Below are 21,632 nucleotides of genomic sequence, written 5' to 3'. Positions count from 1 at the left end.
AAACAGAATGTGAGAATCATTCATTGTAATTTGGAACGAATCATTGGAGAAGAATTTTGCATGCTGATCAATAAATTGGTCACATTTACACTTAAAGAATAATATCTATTGTGTTTTTAGGTTTTTTCTTTGCTTTCCAAAAATTTAAACCAAAATTTTCGTTATTTTGGTATTTTTAGTATTTTTTAGTGTTTAATTAATAAAAACACGTAAATATTATTGATTTATAGTCTTGTTGATGTATTAACTCTTTCTGCTTTCGCTAAAACACTCAAACAATTAGAAATTAATAATTATTCACCCTAACCTAACTCACTAACCTCAAAAAAACTTTAACATTGCTTTCTTCTATTATTAATTTTTCAACGTCATTTAATAACATTTAACACGCGAATATTAAAAAATACACATTTTTGACGTTGTTGTGAAAAATTGCGTTTTCTGCCACTCCCAAAAGAGGAAAAACAGCGATGGTTGGGTTTATCTATAGAGGACATTTGGGAAATAACACACAGAAAATTTTATGTCAATCTAGTAATAATAACACGAGATATAAACAAATAAAGTTGGTATAAGTTGAGAAAATGAATTTGTTGTGAACGCCAACTTCAAACACTCATATCTTTATTAATTTTTATGTCACAGAGATAATTTAAGTATTGTCATAAAGTAGATTTCATAACAAATTTTCTCATGCAATAAAATTTAAAATATCTTGTGTAGTTTGGGAGTTACGCGCGATTAAAGTTTCGAAAATTTTCATGGCGCTGTCAAAATTCGTCAAAGTTCGTCATTCAAACAATTAGAAATTATCCACAGCTGTCAAATTTAGTCAAAAAACGTGCAGAAATTCGTAACAATTCAAAATTCTCTCTGCTGCCTTTCACACTTCTCTGGCAAGTCAGAAATTTCGCAGGAATTTGTCTGTGCACCGCGTGTGCACACTGCACGCCTCGTACAATATCGATTCTCTACGAGTCTACGTGCATCGAAGACTTCCAGCGCGCTTCCAACGCTTCGAATTTGAAAAGCCGGCTCGTCGCCGCGCGCTTCGCACTCGCAGTTGAACCGCCGGCGCGATACGACCTACTCCTGCAGCTCTCCAATACCTACACACATTCATACACACACAAGGTGAAGTTTTTAAACCGGTGCGCGAAATATTTAATTTATCGCGTTCGTTGAGCAAGCAAAGCATAAATATCTACCAACTATACATACACAACAACGGCGTGTCGCGTTTTGTCGCTTATCACAGTCACGAGTTGGCTTTCGCAACGATTCCAACCGCGTAGAACCAACCATGGAGAGCGAAATCCTCTGCGGCGACTCGCTGATCATTTCCGATAAGATGCAACAGGAGAAGGAAGACGGGAATGTGGCGCAGAAGATCCAAGCCGAGTGCGATAAGAAGTTCAACGATTCGGATGTCATCAACGAGGCTGAACCACTTGTACAATCCAAACCAGCAGAAGCAGAAGCAGAAGAAAAAGATGACTCGCCGGTTGAGCATGTGACGAACGGAAATGGTGTTGAATCTGCGCTGCAAAACGGTAATCACCATGAGGAGCCCGAGGAGGATAGTTTAAATGTGATCAATGTCGATAACAATGAATCCAAAGTTGAAATTATCGAAACCTTGGAGAAAACACAACCGGAAGTTGAAATTCATGAAGAAATCGAAGAACCAAAAGTCGTTATTGAAGAAAAACACCAACCGGAAGTTGCAGATGTTGATGATATTAACATTCACAGAAATGAAACAGACGAGGTAAAAATTCAAAATGGTGATAATGATAATGATAATGATAACAAAGAAGAAGAGAAACAAGAGGAGGAAAAAGAAGAAATCAAAATCGATGATGAACCGGTGAAAAGTCATTACCAACCCGAGAAAATCGAGAATTTCGGAATAAGTGTCAAAGAAATGGTCAACGATATGCCGCGTGTCATCGAGGACGAAATGAAAGCGCCCAAGGAGAGCGTACCCAATGGACCACGCAAGGTAATTACACACAAATGTCGCCATTTTCTCTTTTTTCATGTGCGCCATGGTAATTTGATAACGCACGGTGATAAAACGTGTTATAATTGCTTGTTTTGTTTGTTTTGCAAGTTATAAACTTGTGAGTTTACTCGTAAACTAAACTAACAAAGCGTTTTATCTTGTTAGTTCAACTATATTAAAAAATAAGAAAAAGAAAATAAAAAAGAAGATATTTTGTGGCGTTACACTTTTTTGCGTTGTGTCTGCGATGTCTTCGTCCGCTAGAAAGGCATTAAACAGCTGCCAGACATACGGCCAATAAATGAATATAACGAGCGAACTGTTGTCGGCGGCGATGAGCCGGCAAACCGTTCGCGGTGCCATATTTTCAAATTATTCAATCCGATATAACTTAACCAGTCGTGACCAACAATCAAGCGCATTGAAATTTCGATGCGCCATTTTTACTTCTTTCCACATATGTTACACATATTCACGACATTTTACACTTATACAGGATGTACTCGTATTTAATATTTTGTGGGCTGGTTTTTAGTAATTATTAATGCAAATTTATCGCTGTGTGACTTGCGCGTGATGAGTCATCGTGTTGATAAAAAATAAGGTCTTAAAACCACATGACTCGCATGCATACGTTTATTGCATGTATGTGTACATGGTGCGCGGCGTAAATTCACTTTTTATATTGTTGACATTGGCAAATAAGGTAAGCGATGGCCGTCGGGGGCCGTCGATTATCGCGTCGTGAAAAAGAGATAAAATCGTCCTACGGTTGTTTCCTTAAGGTGTAAAAACGTCATATAATGACATTTACTCGTAAAACGTGAATATTTAAAAAATACACATTTTTTACTTTGCTGTGGAAAATTGCGTTTTTTGCCACTCCCTGGAGCGGAAAAATTGCTATGGTTGGGTTTATCTATAGAGGACGTTTGGGAAATTATACACAGAAAATTTTATGACAATCTAGTAATAATAACACGAGTTATAAACAAATAAAGTTGGATATAAGTTGAGAAAATTAATTTGTTGTGAACGCCAACTTCAAACGCTCATATCTTTATTAATTTTTATGACACAGAGATAATTTAGATGTTGTCATAAAGTAGATTTCATAATAAATCTTCTCATGCAAGAAAATTTAAAATATCTTGTGTAGTTTTGTAGTTACGCGCGATTAAAGTTTTGAAAATTTTCATGGCGCTGTCAAAATTCATTCGTCATTCAAACGTCAAACGTCATTTACCCTAACCTAACCTAACCTAACCTAACCTAACCTAACTCACTAACCTAAAAAACTTAAAAAAACGTGCTTTCTTCTATTATTATTATTTTTTATTCTCTACTTAATATTTTTCCATTAATGCACTTTTAATCATCAACTCAGGATGCGAAAGCGTCTGCATCGTCTCGATAAGATGTTATCCACTTATTTATAGCTGAATGCCGGTCGTTAAACGATGTTCGATTGTTCCCAGCACTAGTCTAGCACATATCTTATCAAGAACAACGGTTGAACGACTTAAACTCAAACAAAAATAATTGCAATCATTTTACAGTTAAAAACCAGTCAAAAATGTTAAAAATATTAAAATGACAAGTAGACAAGTTGACATTTTCACACATGTTGCGACTTGCCACTAGAATTAGGTCGACACAACATTTATTCCTCTGTAATCGATATCAACCTAAACAAAACTTGCATATTCATGTCGTGACATTCCCTGGTCACCTTTTTATTTATTATTACGTCGTGTTGAAGGATAATTACCAGCGTAAACAAACCAAAAGATGATATTGGATCAATACCGACTGAAAATAATAAAATAATAATGATTAACACATTAGAAAGCTTATAAAATCCCTACTAATATTATAAATGCGAAAGTCCTGATGTTTGTTACACTTTCACGCAAAAACTACTTAACCGATCATCATGAAAATTTGTTCACATATTCTTAGTGGTCCCCGAATGGTTATAGGCTACTTTTTATTTAATAAAAAAAATTATTTTTTCAATAAAATAAAGAAATAGTTTAGCCAATAATACCTCTGCATCTGGCTATTTGACTACTTTAACGCCATCTAGCATTCCAGCAATGAAGCTCAAACCTAAGTACTATAGTACCATCACACTGTATTATCACACTGTATTACCGACAGCTACGTCAACATCAAATCCAATTGACTACACTATGGAGACTGTACACTATACTTCCATAGACTATACTTTCAGCCATTTTAAACTTACCGCCATTCTACTTCATTGTTACTTCTTCTGTGACTACAGACGCGTACGGAAACAACTTCATTATTTTTGATATTCGCGAGCGAAGCCGCGGGTTAAAGCTAGTGATATATATTTCAAGATGGCGGATGGTAGATGGTAAATGAAAAAACACTGCGTAATTAATTAAAAAACTCAAACGGATCCAAATATAAACGCGTGATTAACGCAATTAAAAACTACTCATCGGTTTATTGTTGTGCGTCTGATTGCCTTCTAATTATTGTTAAATTGTTAAATATCTGGCGAGTATGGAACGTTCACAGCAACAGTTAGAGTTTATGTCTACGAAGTGAACTTGTGATCTAAATATTACAGTTCACATGGCGTATGGAATTTATTGTTTCATTTAATCGCTGGTCATGTGAAGATTACTCGCAGATATTTTTAGGAATTCATAAACTTAAACTGGGTAACTAGTTGGATGTTGAAATAAAATTATAAAAAAACAACGGTCATGTAAAAGCATTTTATACTTTTATCGCGTAAACAGTTACGTGTGCGTTCTTCGCGTGACAGCGTGACGCACACGTTGAATAAATATTTGAATGTGTGATAAGACAATGCATGCAGTGAATGCGCATTGATTAGGGAGCTTGTTTTGTCTTGTGATTCACTTTAAATGCATTTTGAATGGGTAAAAGTTATTTGACATTGACTAGGTCATTAATATGATTTTTTTTTTAAATAATTATTTAGTGTAGTTTAAAGAAAAAGAAGGAAATTAAATGAATTCAAGGAAATTTGCGGTGAAAACCGCAAAAATGTATTTTTATATAGTAGATATCCTGACTAACCGCGAATAGAATTATTGCCAAGCCTATAGTTTGAGTCATGATTAAATTACTAATGTGTGATTAATTACTTATCATAGCTTATCATAGAAATTTTGCGCAGTAAATAAAAAATAAATAAAAATTTAAAATTTCTGCTTCAAAACTTATTGATCCGAACGTTTAAAAATTAAAAAGGGTCCCGACAGGTCACAAAATCTAAGAATAGATTTTACCTGCTGTTGAAATTTGCCGTTTTGTATCCTTTGCAAATTTTAACCTAAATATCTTCTTTTAACAGCAAATTTTAATCATAAAATGATTTTAATTTAATTTTATCTAAATAATTTTCTATCTTATGCATTCTTTCCATATTAATATTGAATGACTAACACAAGCGCCATACGCAGTTTAAATGATCATGATCATCGGATGCATGCAATAATAAAACGCGCGCGTTTACAATTATAATTTACAATCAGTGCGTTCTTTGTTCGGCGCACAGGAAACACGCAGAAATACAATTCCAGTGTTCTTGCGCCTTGCAACTTGCAATTGCGATATTATTCACTTTGCCAACCACAATTTGCTTTTGTTTCCTTTCTGTCGCAGACAACTACAACTTAAGACTTGTTTAATGTTTGCCAAAGCCTTGAAAAGCTCAACCGAAATCCGCGTAAACATAAATTTAACTTGTGTTAAGTTTAGCTTGTATTTAAGTAAAGAATCAAGTGAAAATTTAATGTCACTGTCAATGAAAAACATAAAAAATTTGTTACGTTTGTTAACAATCGCATGACGTTTTGATTGCGCAGAGATTTTATTCTGTTACTTGTTATTACTTCAATTTTTATTAAAACAGTAAAGTTTCATGGAATAAATAACTGTTTATTTTGTTTTATTTTAGTTTTACGCGTGGATAGAAAGAAAAAATCACAATTTCTTGTTGTATTTACTTAGTAAAATTAAAATCAACACAAAATCGATTTCTAAATGCATAATTTAATTCGCATTGCGTGTTTGAGTCAGAAATTAATTAAAAATTCCTCAAGAAATTGATTGAAACGGATTTTAATGCACAAAAATGTATTGTTCACATATTTTTATGTTTTGTTTGTGTGTTCTTGTGGGAACCTACCAATTAGAACAAAAAATCATAATTATTATAATTGGCAGACACCAGAAATACGAAAAAATAAATAAAAACACGAGAAATAAGAAAATAATTAGATAGTCGTGTTTCTTATTCAGGCAAACAAATGTTTGCAAATTTAATGCGAATAATCAAGCAATGAAGAGAATAGAAATTAAAGCGTCCACAACTTTCTACAAATACATTACATTTGCATTTTTACGCTACACATGTTTTATGCTATATAATTTATCGTTTTGTTAAGGTAAATATTTAATTTCTCGAACAGAACAAGCAAAAAATCAAATATTTTGATGTTTTTTCTTCGGTTTTCCACGTAATTCATTAATAAAATCCATAAAAACGTTTAAATATTAATTTTACTGCTTTAATTTTGTGTTTTTGAGTAGAAAAAAATGTTTTTTCTTCGGTTTTCCACGTAATATACTAATAAAATACATAAAAACGCTTAAAAATAAATTTTACTGATTTAATTTTGTGTTTTTGAGTAGAAAAAAATGTGTTTTCTTCGGTTTTCCACGTAATTTACTAATAAAACACATAAAAACGCTGAAATATTAATTTTACTCATTTAATTTTGTGGTTTTGAGTTGAAAAAAATGTTTTTTCTTCGGTTTTCCACGTAATTCACCAATAAAATCTATAAAAACGTTTAAATATTAATTTTACTGATTTAATTTTGTGTTTTTGAGTAGAAAAAAATGTTTTTTCTTCGGTTTTCCACTTAATTCACTAATAAAATACATAAAAACGTTAAAATATTAATTTTACTGATTTAATTTTTTTATTTTTGAGTAGAAAAAATGTTTTTCTTCGGTTTTCCACGAAATTCACAAATAAAACATATAAAAACGTTTAAATATTAATTTTACTGATTTAATTTTGTGTTTTTGAGTAGAAAAAAATGTTTTTTCTTCGATTTTCCATGTAATTTACTAATAAAATACCGAAAAACGTTTAAATATTAATTTTACTGATTTAATTTTATTTTCGAGTAGAAAAAATGATTTTTCTTCGGTTTTCCACGTAATTCACTCATAAAATACCTAAAAAACGGTTAAAAAATAATTTTACTGATTTAATTTAGTCTCTGAATGCGTTGTTGCCGTGGCGTTTTCGCTTTCATTGAAATCCGTGCACAACTTTCAACTTGTTCTGCACAGAGATTCGATTTGGGCGTTTGCTTGCCTGCGATGTGCCGTTGCATGCTGATGCATTACTGATGCACTCCTACACTCTTTCGGCATGCGCGCAGCTCGCGATTCCATCGACATCGACCAGGACCCGCCCAACCGGGCCAGACGTGCGCCAGACGGACGTGGAACGTGCTTCGCCTCATGACTAATGCGAATTTCCCCCCGAGGCTGCTGTACACCTACACATACGAACACGCGTTCTTCTCTTTGCACTCTTCGTCGAGTAAATTCATTAAACATTAAACATTAAACAGAAGTGCGTTTTGTTACGCGTTTTGTTTCCCTTTTCGTGTTTCTCGCACGTTTTGTGTTTTCCTGTTTACATTTTGCGAATGTTTTAAGTCGCATGACTCCCATACGTGTGTGACTCAATGTCGCGGTCTTGTAATCAATTTCTCCGCAACTGGCAGCCGTGTGCCAGTTTCCCTTTTATGGGCTGGGGACACTCGCCATAAATAACTATGCAATCCGCAATGCGCATGCGCAAATTTCTCACTCATAACACTCAAAACCAACGAAAGTTGATTAAAATGCATAAAAAATACGAACTTGAAATCTATTTATGTTTAGTGCTATGAATCATGGTAATAATTACAATAATTCCTATTTTGTCAGCGGATAAATGATTAAATTGGCAAGGAAAACTTGTAAAACCTTTGTTTCAAGGTGCAGATTCCTACTTTATCGACACAAAATGTGAATTATGAGAAATCTCAATGAATAACTTATTCTAGCGCTTGATAGACAAACAAAAAGAAAGATTATTATTAAAAATACATTAAACTATTATTAATCCTTGAATTACCTCAAAATAACCTCATTTATAATCTATATATATATATAAATGAATTGCTGTTCGTTAGTCTCGCTAAAACTCGAGAACGCCTGAACGGATTTATCTTATCTTGGTCTTGAATTATTCGTGGAGGTATAGGGAAGGTTTAAAAGGTGAGAAAAATTCGAATAATTGCCGGGAAAATCCTCAAAACAGCTCTTTTCTATAGAATAAAATTTGACATTGAGATTCAATCATAGTTATAGTTAAATAGTTGAATTCGAGATGGCGCGCTGAAGTGCATTATTGACAAAACTTTATATGCATAATTTCTTTAAATTAAAATTGCTAATCTTATTGATAGAATTGACTCTTACTACGAGTATGTCTCGAACAAGAGAGTAAAATCGAATTACATTTTTATTAAACACTGCCGGAACGAAGTCGCGGGCAACAGCTAGTTTTTAATAAAATGTTGATTTTAAATTATAGGTTATGCAGGGTTAAGTGTTTGGCTCGCATTCAAGTTCATCGCTATTAATTTCATGCGTTGTTCATGTTTCCCATCCGCATCTGTTCTTATATTCATTGTACAACATTTTTTCTTGTTTCTTTTTTAATGTGTTCATGTGGCTGCTGACCTACTGCCACCGCTGTATGCTATTGATTTCGCAATTGTAATGAACTTGCACGGTGACTTACGGTGAAAGAACCCAAAATGTATATAATCAGCACCGAAAGCCGTCGTGAAATTCGGCAGAATCCACTCTGCGCTCATTCACTCAGCTAATTGGTCTCATTTAATAAGTGTAACAAGCTAACAATGCGATTGCCCGCCGAAGTGACGCGCCTGAGTGAGTTCCAGCGAAAGAAACGAATTGGAATCGTGGAATCACAAAAGAAAACGACTTAATTAGATTGTTATGTGAACACTGTGAACTTGATTAATTAGTCGTTAAGAAAGTGTAGCACCTAGACATATTTTTATAGTTTAAAAAATGTCGGTTAATTTGATTGGTTTTTTTTTTAGGGCGCCATTGCCACCAGTATGGACACCGAAAGCGTCCGGGATGCTTACAATGAGATTCGCGATAATAATACAGACACCACATGGTAACCAAAGCAATTAATTAAGTTTTAAGAGACATTGATTAATTTTTACTTAATTTCCAGGGCCGTATTTAAATACGAAGCCAGTAGAATTGTCTGCGCAGCAAAAGGTGTTGCCTTCGATGAATTCAAGAAGTTATTCGATGATGACGAGCGTGCGTATGGTTACATCCGGTTGCAAACCGGCGACGAACTGTCGAAACGCTCCAAGTTCCTCTTTGTCACATGGATCGGCCCTGGTGTGAGCGTGTTGAAGCGCGCCAAGATGTCCATCGACAAGGCCATCATCAAAAACGTCGTTTCCGTAAGTTGCAATCATAATAATTACCCCAGTATCCAGTTTATGTTGAGCTAGAAAATAAATACACGTTTTTATTCGTTTTAGAATTTCGCAGTTGAACTGCAGCTGGAAACGTTGTCGGAATTCGATCTGCCATTCTTCACCGAGTCGCTGAATAAAGCCAGCGGTGCCAATTACGGTACCGGCGTGCGAGAGATTTAAGTTACCCGATGGCAAGATGGCCGCCGATCGCGCACACGCCACACAATTGCTTGCTGAATGCATGTTTACCTACTTTGCCCGACAACTAGTTGACGCATCTGGCGTCCGCAATAATCAATTCGTTTTCTTTTGCATTTGATGATACTTCTTACATTTTTCGATGGAAAGTCGCGGTAATATGAGTTGGATTACTAGTTGCTAGTTTTATTGGTCGTGTCTTTTCGTCAAATGTCAAATCTTACGCGAATACCTATAATATATTGGATTATTTTATTTTATTTATACATTTATCAAACGTACTGCATGGCCAGCGCAGTGGTGACTACTGAAAACTTGTATTTTTATAATGTTTTAAATTATAAGAAGCATTCATTTGCTTGATAACTTAATTACTGAAACACTTAAGTCGATAAGTTGAAGGATATACCTTGTAAAAATGGCGGATTGTAAACAAAGTCAATGTTTTAATAAATAAAAATGTATTATTAATAAGTATTTGATGATTACTTACTCTCTAAACCTTGTAAATGTATCCAAAACTATATAAATACCTCTTTAAGTGTTCAAAACTTGTTGAAAACACGCAGGAATTAATTTTATTGTAGTTTGACAGTTTTTCGGTTGAAAATTAACGACGACACTACATGACCAACCTTTCATATGTGTATGTTTGGTTGCCTATCGTAAATCACCTCTGCACTTGCGCCAAGGTCTATTATCTTTTCAAATTGGCGGCATAATTTATAACCTACGAGAACAGCTGAAAGGCCGCAGTTTTACTCTTGAAAAACATTAATAATTGTGTTATAATGAGTCAACAACGACGTGCAACAATGGAACAACTAGTAATATCCTTTTATTCAATCATCACAGTTAGACTACTTATGTTTCCTTAACTTCAATGCACAGTGATATCATCAATGATAGTTCCCTTGCAGTAAAAGTAAGCAGTACAAGAATTCTACTTCAAAATTACATTGTGATGCAAAGCACTGATGCACTTGCGGCGTTTTCCAATGAGCATTTGACAACAATTCTTCCAGAAGTAACACTTATCCAACAATCTGTATGTTTTCATCACTCTTGTTTAATAAGACTTTGTAAAATCATCCCATTACAGATCTTTCAACATAATGAGGAGCTCATGGGCTCAATAAATGAGATAAACTCTGATATATTAAAAGAACTGCAGGAACATCTCAAGGTTTGATGGATTTAACCAACAAATCATAATTTATTTTGAATATTTCATAATTCTTGCAGTTATCCATTGATTTACTACAAGTAATAGATGATTTTATCTCAAATATCAGCACAAATGGACAACTAGATGTACAATCTCATTGCTATATTCCTATAAACATCAATAAACTAATATATGCAACATTTTATCACTGCAAAACAAGGTATTTACAAAACTACTATTAAAACATTGATAAACATGATGAATTTCAGCGAGCAGACATACAAACACTACTACAACACATTACAACCTCTTCCGGAGTTATTCCAAGCAACACAAAGCATTCAACTGAAGCTGATGGCAATGATTGAATCACAATTTGTTTTTCAGTTAAATATTGATGCACATAGAGACATGTTGCTTGAATGTAAGTAATTTACTTGAAAACAATGTATATTCACTATAAAAACGCATATTTTGTAGTATTTGATGGTTTATGTGAGACAGGAAGCATTTTGTTTGGATTAAACTCAAAATTAATGGCTAGCACATGGAAATGTTACGCGAATTTAATCAAACTGTATGCAACCAGACTTACACACTACGACGTTCTTAAACCTTTAAGAATTTTATTTGGTGAAATATCTTTGGCAATAACACGAGCAACTAATAATGTAAATAACTAACAACAAACACATTTTAATACTTTTAATAATCTTATCTTTTGTTTTGTAGAAATCCAGCGATGTGCAAACATTTAAAATCTGCAACTTTCTTCTCCGCATTGCCTCGACGATTATTTTCACATTCCCAAAGGAATCCACGCGATCAGAGAATTCCGCTGCAATTTTAGATCTAATAACAAATCTATACAAGTAAGAATATAGATATATGCATTATCAAGGTCATGTCAAGGTCATCATTGTGTGCTTTTCATTCTAAGTTCTTGTGTTTAGTAATTAATGTAGATGTGTTTTGCATAATTTAGTGTGACTGGCAAGAACCAGCCCGACTCGCCGAATGCAGAACTATGCGACATGCACGTCCATTCACAAATCGACACGATCCTGGCGCACTTTTTGATCGACCCGAGCGTGTTAATAATTGAGGATTTGCGGGAGCGCGACGATTGTGCAGGATTCATGAGCATTGTCAAGGATGTCATGCCAAGGGCGAAAATATTTCATACTCGTGGCGCTGTCTGCAACATATTGAAAGTATTCTTTGATTATTTAAACACACAGAAAGAAAAACAGACAGAAGATTTCAACAAAGAGGAAAATTACCAGCTGCATTTGGTCAATTTTACAACAACAATTCTAGGAGTGTCTAGAGAAGAATACAAAGACATTGAGGAAGTTTTACTCATCAACACATGTCGAGAAATATCACTGCAATCAATGTTTGCGTGCGATTTATGGGTTTTAATCCTGTCGTAAGTAAAATACTTATTTATTTATTCTGTACATCGTTCGAAAGTGTAATGTGTAACATCTTGATGCGGATATTGTTTGGGTGCAACGGCAGGAAACATTTTGCATGTTTCAAATACTAAGAGGAGAACAGCGCCAAGAGTAATTGCGCCGATGAACTGCGCAACTTGTTCCCAAAATGGCGGCCGGAGGTTATAGTAGATATCTACATCGAAGCGATCTTCACTGTACATGTCAGATTCGACGTGCAGTGGCTCGTAATAGTTGCGCTTACGTTCGGGAAAATCCCACGGGTAGAAAGAGTCTTTACTAGTGTCGGATATGTCCGGCAGTTTCGGGTAGTCGCCGTAGTAATCCTTCTCCGAGTAAGTTTCGTAATCTTCAACGTCTAGGTTGTATTTAGCTGCGGCGCGGACGCGCTCCTCGAATGTTTTCGGGTACGGCCCTGGTTGGTAGTCTTTATTCCAATGGCCGACGTCGGATGCACGTCTTGCTAGGTTTTTGTATAATGACCATTTGGGTTTGAGGAGGGTTGATAAAACGTGTTTAAAAATCATTTTTGAATCGGACAATACAAATTATTGTCGCGTTTTAGATTTTTAATGATGTCAGATTGATAAACAAACTTTGTTTGCACCGAGCACTCAAGTATTTGCAAAGTTTTGTTTCATTATGTTAAATAATCAAACTTTTTCGTTTGCTTTCGGATTACTTTCACATCCATATTTGATTTTGAACAACAGCGCCCTCTTCATCTCCAAATGCCTATAATTTGAACTAAAAACGTAGTTTATGCATGTAAATTTCGGTGAGTCACAGCATTCTCGTCGTAAATGGTCCGCGTGCGGTATACACAAAGCAATTAATTTAAATTATAGCGTGTCCGTATTTCTTATTGTGTTGTGTTTAATGCGTTCAATATTTTTAAATGTGGAAAACATTGCATTTAGAATAACAAATGTAATATTACGACAATTGGCGCAATGTCTAGCTGTTTTTGTCAATGAAGTAACAGCGCATGTTTATAGTTATCATTTGCGGGTTGATAATAACGGTGTTGCGCAAAACATACCGAAATTATTTGAATATTTGCCGGTTTTAACACGGTTTATTTATCGCTAATGATGGTTGACATCGGACATGTCATAGTCACGTGACATAGGCAACCTACGTAACCTGTACCAACATAACTATAACCATAAAATATTTTTACAGTTAAAAAGCAGATAAATCGCAAATTATTATTTGAAATGCACAATAAATACAAGAAATATATTCTTAAACATATTATTTGTAAGAATATTGTAGCAATGTTTAATTTATTCGCAGATTTACACCGCCCACGTTATGTTTCAACACGCTGATGGCACTGGCGGATAAATACAAGGCGCGATCAAGCCGAGAGTTCCGCCACCATCAGCAGCGTATCTTCCTGCGGCGATGCTTCGCCAGCCTGCCGGACGCGTTGCAGGCGAAGTGGATCGCAGCGTACACGGCGGAAACGCACCTCAATCTGTGGGCGCTCTTCGGCGTCGGGGAGGCGGCGCCGCCACGCCGCGAATACCTCGCTCAAGTGATCGTCCGGAATGTCTGTCGGCGGTGCGATCGGCTGGAGCAAATCAATGCGGACGATTTGCAATATGCGGTAAGAGTTAAACTTTCACTACGGTTATTAACGTGATTATTATGTTTGCATTTCGAATTACCGTCGATTTAGTATTCATATAGTGTTTTTTTTGAGTAAACGTGGAAAAACCTTTGAAGTATTCGGAATATCATGAAAATATTTCGTTTGTAACTTCATAAAACATGAATTACGCCTATAATTCGACTTTAATTGGCTTGCGTGCAGCGTTTTGTTATTTTTTCGGGTTTTTTGGGGGTGGTCTTGACCAAACAAACACAAATACACTTTGTTTAACATTTCTAACCCTCACAACAAATATTTAAGCATTATATAACCCACTTTCTTATAGCGTGTATTTATGCAACCAGTCTGACCTTGACAGTTAAATAACCTAATAATGTTTGCCATTTATGATTCACAGATGGACGGTTTGGAAGTATTGTCCGGATTGTGCGTGCCCAAGGACACGCCGGCCGAAATTCAACACAAATTCAATGCGCTCGTGGTGCAATTATTCCGCACGGATGCCGCACTGCTCGAAAGTCGCATCTATATCGATTACATGATGAACTCGCTGCTGCCCTGCATCGTCAGCCTGATTGTCAACCTTCGCGTCGGCAGCGCGCATCTGCTTCAGGTAACGATTTATCAATTTATCATCTTTCGATTGTTAACACGTTACACAATGTAATGTGTGTTGTATGATGCACGCGTGGTAGACGAGAACTCGTTGGATTATTTGAATAGAAACCGCGCTTTTTGCGTAGGCTCTGCCTTACGTAACTTAATTGCTTTTTAGCGATAATGTGCTAACGAGGATAATACGTCGGTTGCTATTATCGTCAAATATCAATTAAACAAATTTTATTTTGGATCAGCATATAATTTAAAACCCGCATTGGAAATGCACGCTTTCTAAACTGACATAAAAAGCTGAGAAGTAAGGTTATGTCAACTGTCAAAATAATGACAATCGATTTGCATAACGCCAGTAAATATTTAATTGCGATGCACATGCAATGATGAATAATGTCTAGGTCATAACAAACTGAGATATCAAATGCAAAGCAATTATTCGTTAATTACAATTAACCCAATTGCGCACTTATCGAAAAGCGCCGAACGTTTTTCCCAGGGTCGCCGCGCACAGATGAATATTTTAACACACTAATGATAATTTTCTATCTAAATATTGTATGACGGGGGCGCTGCACGTGGGCGGCAATGACATGCAAAAGGGTAGCATATCGAGCGATGGCACAATGCGACGATTATCACGATATCTAGATTAAAAACTATGCAGCAGCTGCATTTTACAACACAACAAAGAACTTCTCTATGTGAGTATTGAGATATCAAGAAGTTGAATAACTGATAAACATGTTTTGTTTTCGTTTGATGTTTGCTGATGGCTGATGGCTGAGTGTGTGGTTCGCGCGCGACCAAATTGCGCATCCTGTGCCGCCGCGATAGAGATGTATGCGCAAAACAACGTATAAGTGCCTGACCTCGCGTAAATTAGTTTGATTGCTCTCGGTCAGCGCGAGCGGCGAGCGGTTTCTTCCACACCGCACACACGGGTGTAATTTTTTAATCACGATTTTCGCCTGTTGTGATAACAGCATCAAACACATTAGATGCATTATACTTAATATTGTTAATTTGATTAGTTAATTAGTGTTGGAATATTTGTGTTGTTTTATAAATTGCATGCAGTTGTTTGTTTGCAGTTGAATTTTCGATTGGACAAATTGGGTTAAGTCTCATTTGATTCGATCATGTTAGGCGCGATGTTTATTTGCCAATTTATTTAACGCCCTCGTGATAATTTGCCGAGTCGAATGTAATTATCGTCGCGATTACGATGTGTAACATTTTGTGCGTTACGTGATTGCTTTTGAATCGACTGTGTCATTGCAGATGTTAAATATTTACGCTTTGATTTTAAAAAATCTTAAATTTTTATCGAAATCTGATGAAATTTCGACTTTTGAAGCAGATTTTGAGTAGTTTTAGGTGGTTTTGAAGATTCTTGCTCACAGAATACAAAGATATATTCATTCTTTTTCGTATGACGAAGAAAAAAGTAAGAAAAACATCTTAGTTTTGAAAATATGACTCAATTATGTTTAAAAAGTTAAAAAAAAAGCAGTGGCGTAGCAAGTTGCACTAAATGTTTACAATAGAGGTTAGGTTTTCTAAAATTAGCGATATTTACTCATAGAATCGTTTATTATTCTATCTGTAAGCTTCAAAACCATTTACTTTCCACTCTCTTCGCGTATATCTTCAAATTGAACTCATTTCAACATCTTCACTTGAAATATTTCCCAACCGTCGTGTGTATTTGTACAATGACATGTTTACGAGTATTGTGCGCTTGCTTCACGCCGCTTTAAATCTTTTTATTGTCTTTACACGCGAGTGACGTGTGGGAATTAAATCAATTGTCAACATAATTAGCGCTAACAGCCCATATACCTGCACCTAGTTAGTGAGGTTTTTAATCAACTGATTACGCATCCAATGACATTAGCACCATGCGGAAGCCATTAGCAATCATGTTGGATGTCAGTGTGACCCTGCTCTTGCTAATTGATGAATGCTCATCGCTTTATATCATTTCATTACTGGCCCCCTTTGGCTGCCTGAATCTAAGGGCGTTCGTGATTAATATTTGAGTCAGTCACCTTTTCCGGCGCTAATGTCAAGGGCATAACCGAATTCGAATCACATCGACAAGCGGCGCACGTATCCTCGAACTTTCGGGGAGTTGCTGGAAACAGAAAAAATGTTTACGTAGGTGGAGGTTGAGGTTGAGGTTGAGGTTTTCATGTTCATGTTTCACGGTCACAAGGTAAACGGAAAATTGAACTATTTTCCATTGTGTTTTGGGAGTATATCATTGAAGGTCATTGATAATATTTATTTATTTATTGAATACTAGCTTTAACCCGCGGCTTCGCTCGCGAATATCTAAAATAATGAAGTTGCTTCCGTACGCGTCTGTAGGCACAGAAGAAGTATCAATGAAGTAGAATGGCGGGAAGTTTAAAATGGCTGAAAGTACAGTCTATGGAAGTATAGTGTACAGTCTCCATAGTGTAGTCAATTGGATTTGATGTTGACGTAGCTGTCGGTAATACAGTGTGATAATACAGTGTGATGGTACTATAGTACTTAGGTTTGAGCTTCATTGCTGGAATGCTAGATGGCGTTAAAGTAGTCAAATAGCCAGATGCAGAGGTATTATTGGCTAAACAATTTCTTTATTTTATTTTAAAAATAATTTTTTTTATTAAATAAAAAGTAGCCTATAACCATTCGGGGACCACTAAGAATATGTGTACAAATTTTCTTGATGATCGATTAAGTAGTTTTTGCGTGAAAGTGTAACAAACATCAGGACTTTCGCATTTGTAATATTAGTAGGGATAAGCTATTTAATGTCTATTTCATTGATGATTGATTGATATTTCGGTGGATAATATTTATTTATGTAAAAATTTCAGATATTAAACGTGGATGAAACAAAAGAAAACGCACAATCACCAATTTCTAAAATGATTATCTCGGTGATTCTCGCCGCGATCGCGAAAACCTCTCCAAACGAATACAACGCGTTTGTATTCGCAGCAATCGCGCGGCATCTTAACATTAACACTCTCCAAGCTTCTTTTTCAACTTCATCCAACTCGCAGGACGCCGAATATCAAATAGTTAATTTATATGCAAATGACGCTCGGGTGGCTTTCGAACGCTCGCCGGAGTGGATGAAAAACTTGGCGAATGTACAAAAACCCCCACCACCAACTTCGAGCGAATTAGAAGAACCGAGAAATAAAAAAATAAAATTACAAAAACGTAATCTACAAGTACGTCCAGTCGGAGCAAAATACATGCCACCGTTGAGAATTACACAACCCGAACGTCCAGAGGATGAAGTTCAGGATATACTGGATAACATGAAGGATGAAGTACGCCGGTTGCAGAAGTTGGCCGCAAATGGTAAGTGGACACAATTCTCCAAGGATAATTCACTGGACATCCAACATGTTTTAAGTAAGTTACAACAGTTGATGTACCGCAGTTAAGGTAACTTTTTTTTCTATAAAAAATAGCTGAAAATCATTTTACACTAACAATAGCCAGGTAATAAAAAAGTTTATTTCACAGTTGACTTCGTAGGTTTTATTAAAAATCGAATAACTTGGTAACTATCGCATTGACATTAAACAGTTGTGGCAATTCGCACTCACTGCGCATTTGAAACAAAAAAAAAAACACAAATAACGAAAATATCCGCAGGTAATAAATACATTCACCAAATGCGTCTCCTACGTGTCAATTGTCCACAACTCGGATCGCATGACTCATACATAAATTATGCATTCGTTATTTTTATTTTTTTTTTTATTATTTTAAGGTAATAATATAATCTGTACGAGATATGTGTGGGTCACGCGGTGGATATGTTTCGGGTAGGTGGCGTGATAAGCCAACAATCGCGCCCATTGTTGTAATAAAAACAATTTAAAAAAGCATATTATGAAAGTGTTCGCAGTGTGTGAATGTGAGAGTGTGAATGATCGATATGAATTGTTGCTTTCTTTGCCTCCCTGATACTTACTCAACTATTTATTCATAATTTAATAATAATATTTAAACAAATGCGCTACAAGTAATAGTAATTAAGAATAATTAAGTTATTTACATTTACTCTTTGACGTACTTAGTAGGATTCAATTCATCTGCGCGTTTTTTAAAAAATAAAATTTTTCGTGGTTGGTTGGTTTTTGTTGAAAGTTCGTTATCACTTGATTTAAAATCGAATTTCGAGCGTACTGATTAACTTTGGTACAAGAAGAATGCGGGCAGCACGCTGATAAGCAGACACGCGATACTGGAGTGTATGCCGGCGGCGCTATTATCTTTGTTTCCGGGTGCAGCCGTCGTATTCGAACCGGTTGCTTTTGTGGTGGCGTTGGTTGTTTCAGATTTGGTGGTATCCGCCGCTGGTGTCTTGCTGCCCTCATCAGGAACGGCATCTGTTACCGATGTGTGGATAATCGGCGGTCCAGCGGTGGTGGTAGCATCGGAAGCTGCGGGCGCTGCGCTTGTATCAGCTCCGGAGGGTGATGCCGCCGCTGGGTCATCGTTTTGCATCTTGTCGGTGGTCGCGGCTGTGCTACTACCATCAACGCTTGCGGAATTAGGCGTTTCCGTTGTGCTGTCTTGGGCGCACGCAGCCACCAACAAGGCGAAGATAAACGCAAACGAATACATTGCACGCATTTTTATTTTATTTTTTATTTTATTTTTATTTGGTTTAAATTGATTGGTTGTTTAGCACTGTTCGTAGGTTTAAACTGATTGTAACGATCACTTTAGTTTGCGGCGGAGTTGTGAATGCGAGCGCGGCCGGCAGCTATATGCGGTGGAAGGCGGAATGCGCTGGATGTGGACGCGACGGCGACGTGGTCGCTGCGCACCTGGAGAGAGACAAGCCGACGCGGCGGAAGCGGTTTGTATGGATCGCGCGCGCGGATTGTGCCAGACGAGAATCCGAGGAGGAAAATTTCCACTCTCGCGAAGCCACTCCAGTACACACAAATTGACGGTTGGCTGGGCTGTGCGATGCTGGGTTTGAATTAAATCATTTCACAGCGAATTTACATCTGATTAGGGTTAAAGTACCAAAAGTACCAAGAAGCAGCAAGAAAAAGAAGCAAAAAAAATCAATTTTTACTTCAAAATAAGTAAAATCATAAAAAAATTATTTTTTCGTGTGATTCCCCATTTTTGAGCTTTATTAGTATAACTTTGTCACTTGTGTAAGCTCTCTGTAAATTATGACGAATTGCAATGTAAATTTTGCATCAACCTACTAATCTACAGTCTGCGACATGCAGATATCGCGATTTGAACAGATTCGTGTGTTTGTGTTCCTGCATTCATATTTGCATATTGTTTGTACGTCAAAAGGGGAGCGGTTGGTACTCGGGAACTCGTTATAACCCGGTCCCCAAATTTACAAGTGCAAAAAATTCAAGTTGCAAACCCGCCTGGCAACACTCAACAAAAAACGTTAGAAAATCGTTATTATGAGATAAAAAATAAAAAATATAATTTTAGTACTGGTACTAGTACTTCGTGTCTGGTGGGCGTTGTGCGTATTATTTTTGTTTTCGTTTAAATAATCAAAAGGTTCATTTAAATTTGTTGTATTTTTTTTATCTAGTAATATACATTCGGAGCAGTTAAAACGTTCGACGATAAAGCACAATCGTTTTACTCGCGTTTCGCATTCGTCACATACTGCAGATCCAAAATGGCAGCCGCATATTTTCGGTGGCTTGCGCGTGGTTCAGCTAATGAACGATAAATTTAATGCTTTTCCAGCGTACAAACTGCAAACATTTCGAGCTGAACGTTAATTTTATTGCATTGCAACATTTTTGTTTGGAAAATGTGTGACCAAGGCCACCGCTACCAGTTCTTGTGTGAGGCAAATTTCTAAAGAAACACATTACACATTAAGCATTACTCGTTGAAACTCGTTGACATAAAGTAATTGTTAAATTGCCAAATATCTAAAATTCACATTTGGCTAATGCAATAATTGGAAATTATGTAATGTCTAGACTAGTATATGTTTTAATCAAATATGTACTTTTAATGTACATATTTTTCATTTTTCATCACTCAATGAAACAATTTATTTCAAAAAATAAGAAATACTCATGTTTTTTTTTATTTTGTTTTATTTTTTGTGGACGGGAATAAACAGTTCAATATTCGTTTAATGTTTAAGGTTGCCAATATTGCTTAAAAAACAATCGCAAGTCAAAATATCAATAATTTTTATTCATTTGACGTCACTTACAGACCATTATTAATATTTTTATTTCTTTCCGTAAATAAACAAATTATTTTTTAATTTTTTACGGTTTTGAGAGTCAAAAAGTGGTTATTTAAACACGGACGGCGAAAGCTGTGAGTAAAGTACTTTAGTAATGGGTTTTAGTCACAGGGTGGAACTTTTGATTGATTAAATGCTTCCTACGTTTGCTGTTAATCAATCTCGTGACAAAAACACTCGTTTAACCACTTGATAGTTAAAATAGTATATTTTATTTCTTTGTTAAAATAAACAAATAGTTTTGCAATACAATATTGAACTAATTTCACATTCCAAAGTAAAATATAAAAATTCTCAATTCATTTACGAGATTAACAATGCCCACATAAAGTATAACGGTGTAATTGAAATACCTAGAAGTGTAATACAATCACCAGTGGCGTAGCAATATTTCTACCAAACCAAAATTCAAAATAAATTCACTTATTTTGAATTCTTTAAAAAATATCATAAAAAATAAATAAAATGATAAAATAATCATCTACATTCTTCATCACCTCATAAACTATTTCAATGGATTTCTTATTATTTGAAAATGTTTGCTACGCCACTGGAAATTACCTTCTCTTAGAGTTTAACTGAACGCATTTTAACGCTTTAAACTCTGAGTTTACAACACATTCGGCCAGAACGGTAAACGAAGTCGCACGCACACCGACACAG

The 21,632-nt window shown here is 35.7% G+C and overlaps 3 protein-coding genes and 1 long non-coding RNA gene across 4 annotated transcripts; 2 read left to right on the top strand and 2 right to left on the bottom strand.

Annotated features, from left to right (window-relative positions):
* Positions 1–1,020: 1,020 nt before the first annotated feature.
* On the top strand, positions 1,021–10,299 carry LOC135798292 (suppressor of Mek1). Its single transcript, XM_065311088.1, has 4 exons — positions 1,021–2,005; positions 9,223–9,305; positions 9,366–9,606; positions 9,688–10,299. The coding sequence occupies exons 1-4, from the start codon at positions 1,304–1,306 to the stop codon at positions 9,802–9,804; spliced, it is 1,143 nt and encodes a 380-aa protein (XP_065167160.1). The 5' UTR covers positions 1,021–1,303; the 3' UTR covers positions 9,805–10,299.
* On the bottom strand, positions 9,304–10,415 carry LOC135798302 (uncharacterized). The gene is made up of 2 exons (XR_010549686.1): positions 10,316–10,415; positions 9,304–9,653 (listed from the first exon to the last, which is right to left on the bottom strand). It is a non-coding gene; the product is annotated as an uncharacterized lncRNA (long non-coding RNA).
* A 130-nt stretch (positions 10,416–10,545) lies between these two features.
* LOC135798290 (uncharacterized) lies at positions 10,546–18,852 on the top strand. The gene is made up of 11 exons (XM_065311086.1): positions 10,546–10,653; positions 10,713–10,870; positions 10,925–11,008; positions 11,068–11,210; positions 11,260–11,414; positions 11,471–11,661; positions 11,723–11,862; positions 11,976–12,422; positions 13,750–14,065; positions 14,469–14,684; positions 17,560–18,852. The coding sequence occupies exons 1-11, from the start codon at positions 10,614–10,616 to the stop codon at positions 18,139–18,141; spliced, it is 2,472 nt and encodes an 823-aa protein (XP_065167158.1). The 5' UTR covers positions 10,546–10,613; the 3' UTR covers positions 18,142–18,852.
* A 43-nt stretch (positions 18,853–18,895) lies between these two features.
* On the bottom strand, positions 18,896–19,333 carry LOC135797959 (uncharacterized). The gene has a single exon (XM_065310580.1). The coding sequence runs from the start codon at positions 19,331–19,333 to the stop codon at positions 18,896–18,898; it is 438 nt and encodes a 145-aa protein (XP_065166652.1).
* Between the last annotated feature and the right edge of the window lie 2,299 nt (positions 19,334–21,632).

Source organism: Atheta coriaria, unplaced genomic scaffold, assembly GCF_025399875.1.
Source record: "Atheta coriaria isolate IRGN ID8LTWV9N9 unplaced genomic scaffold, Caltech_Dcor_3.1 hic_scaffold_9_pilon, whole genome shotgun sequence".
Classification (NCBI taxonomy): Eukaryota; Metazoa; Arthropoda; class Insecta; order Coleoptera; family Staphylinidae; genus Dalotia; species Dalotia coriaria.
The sequence above is the reverse complement of the archived record's forward strand: the minus strand, read 5'-3'. Positions and strand labels throughout refer to the sequence as shown.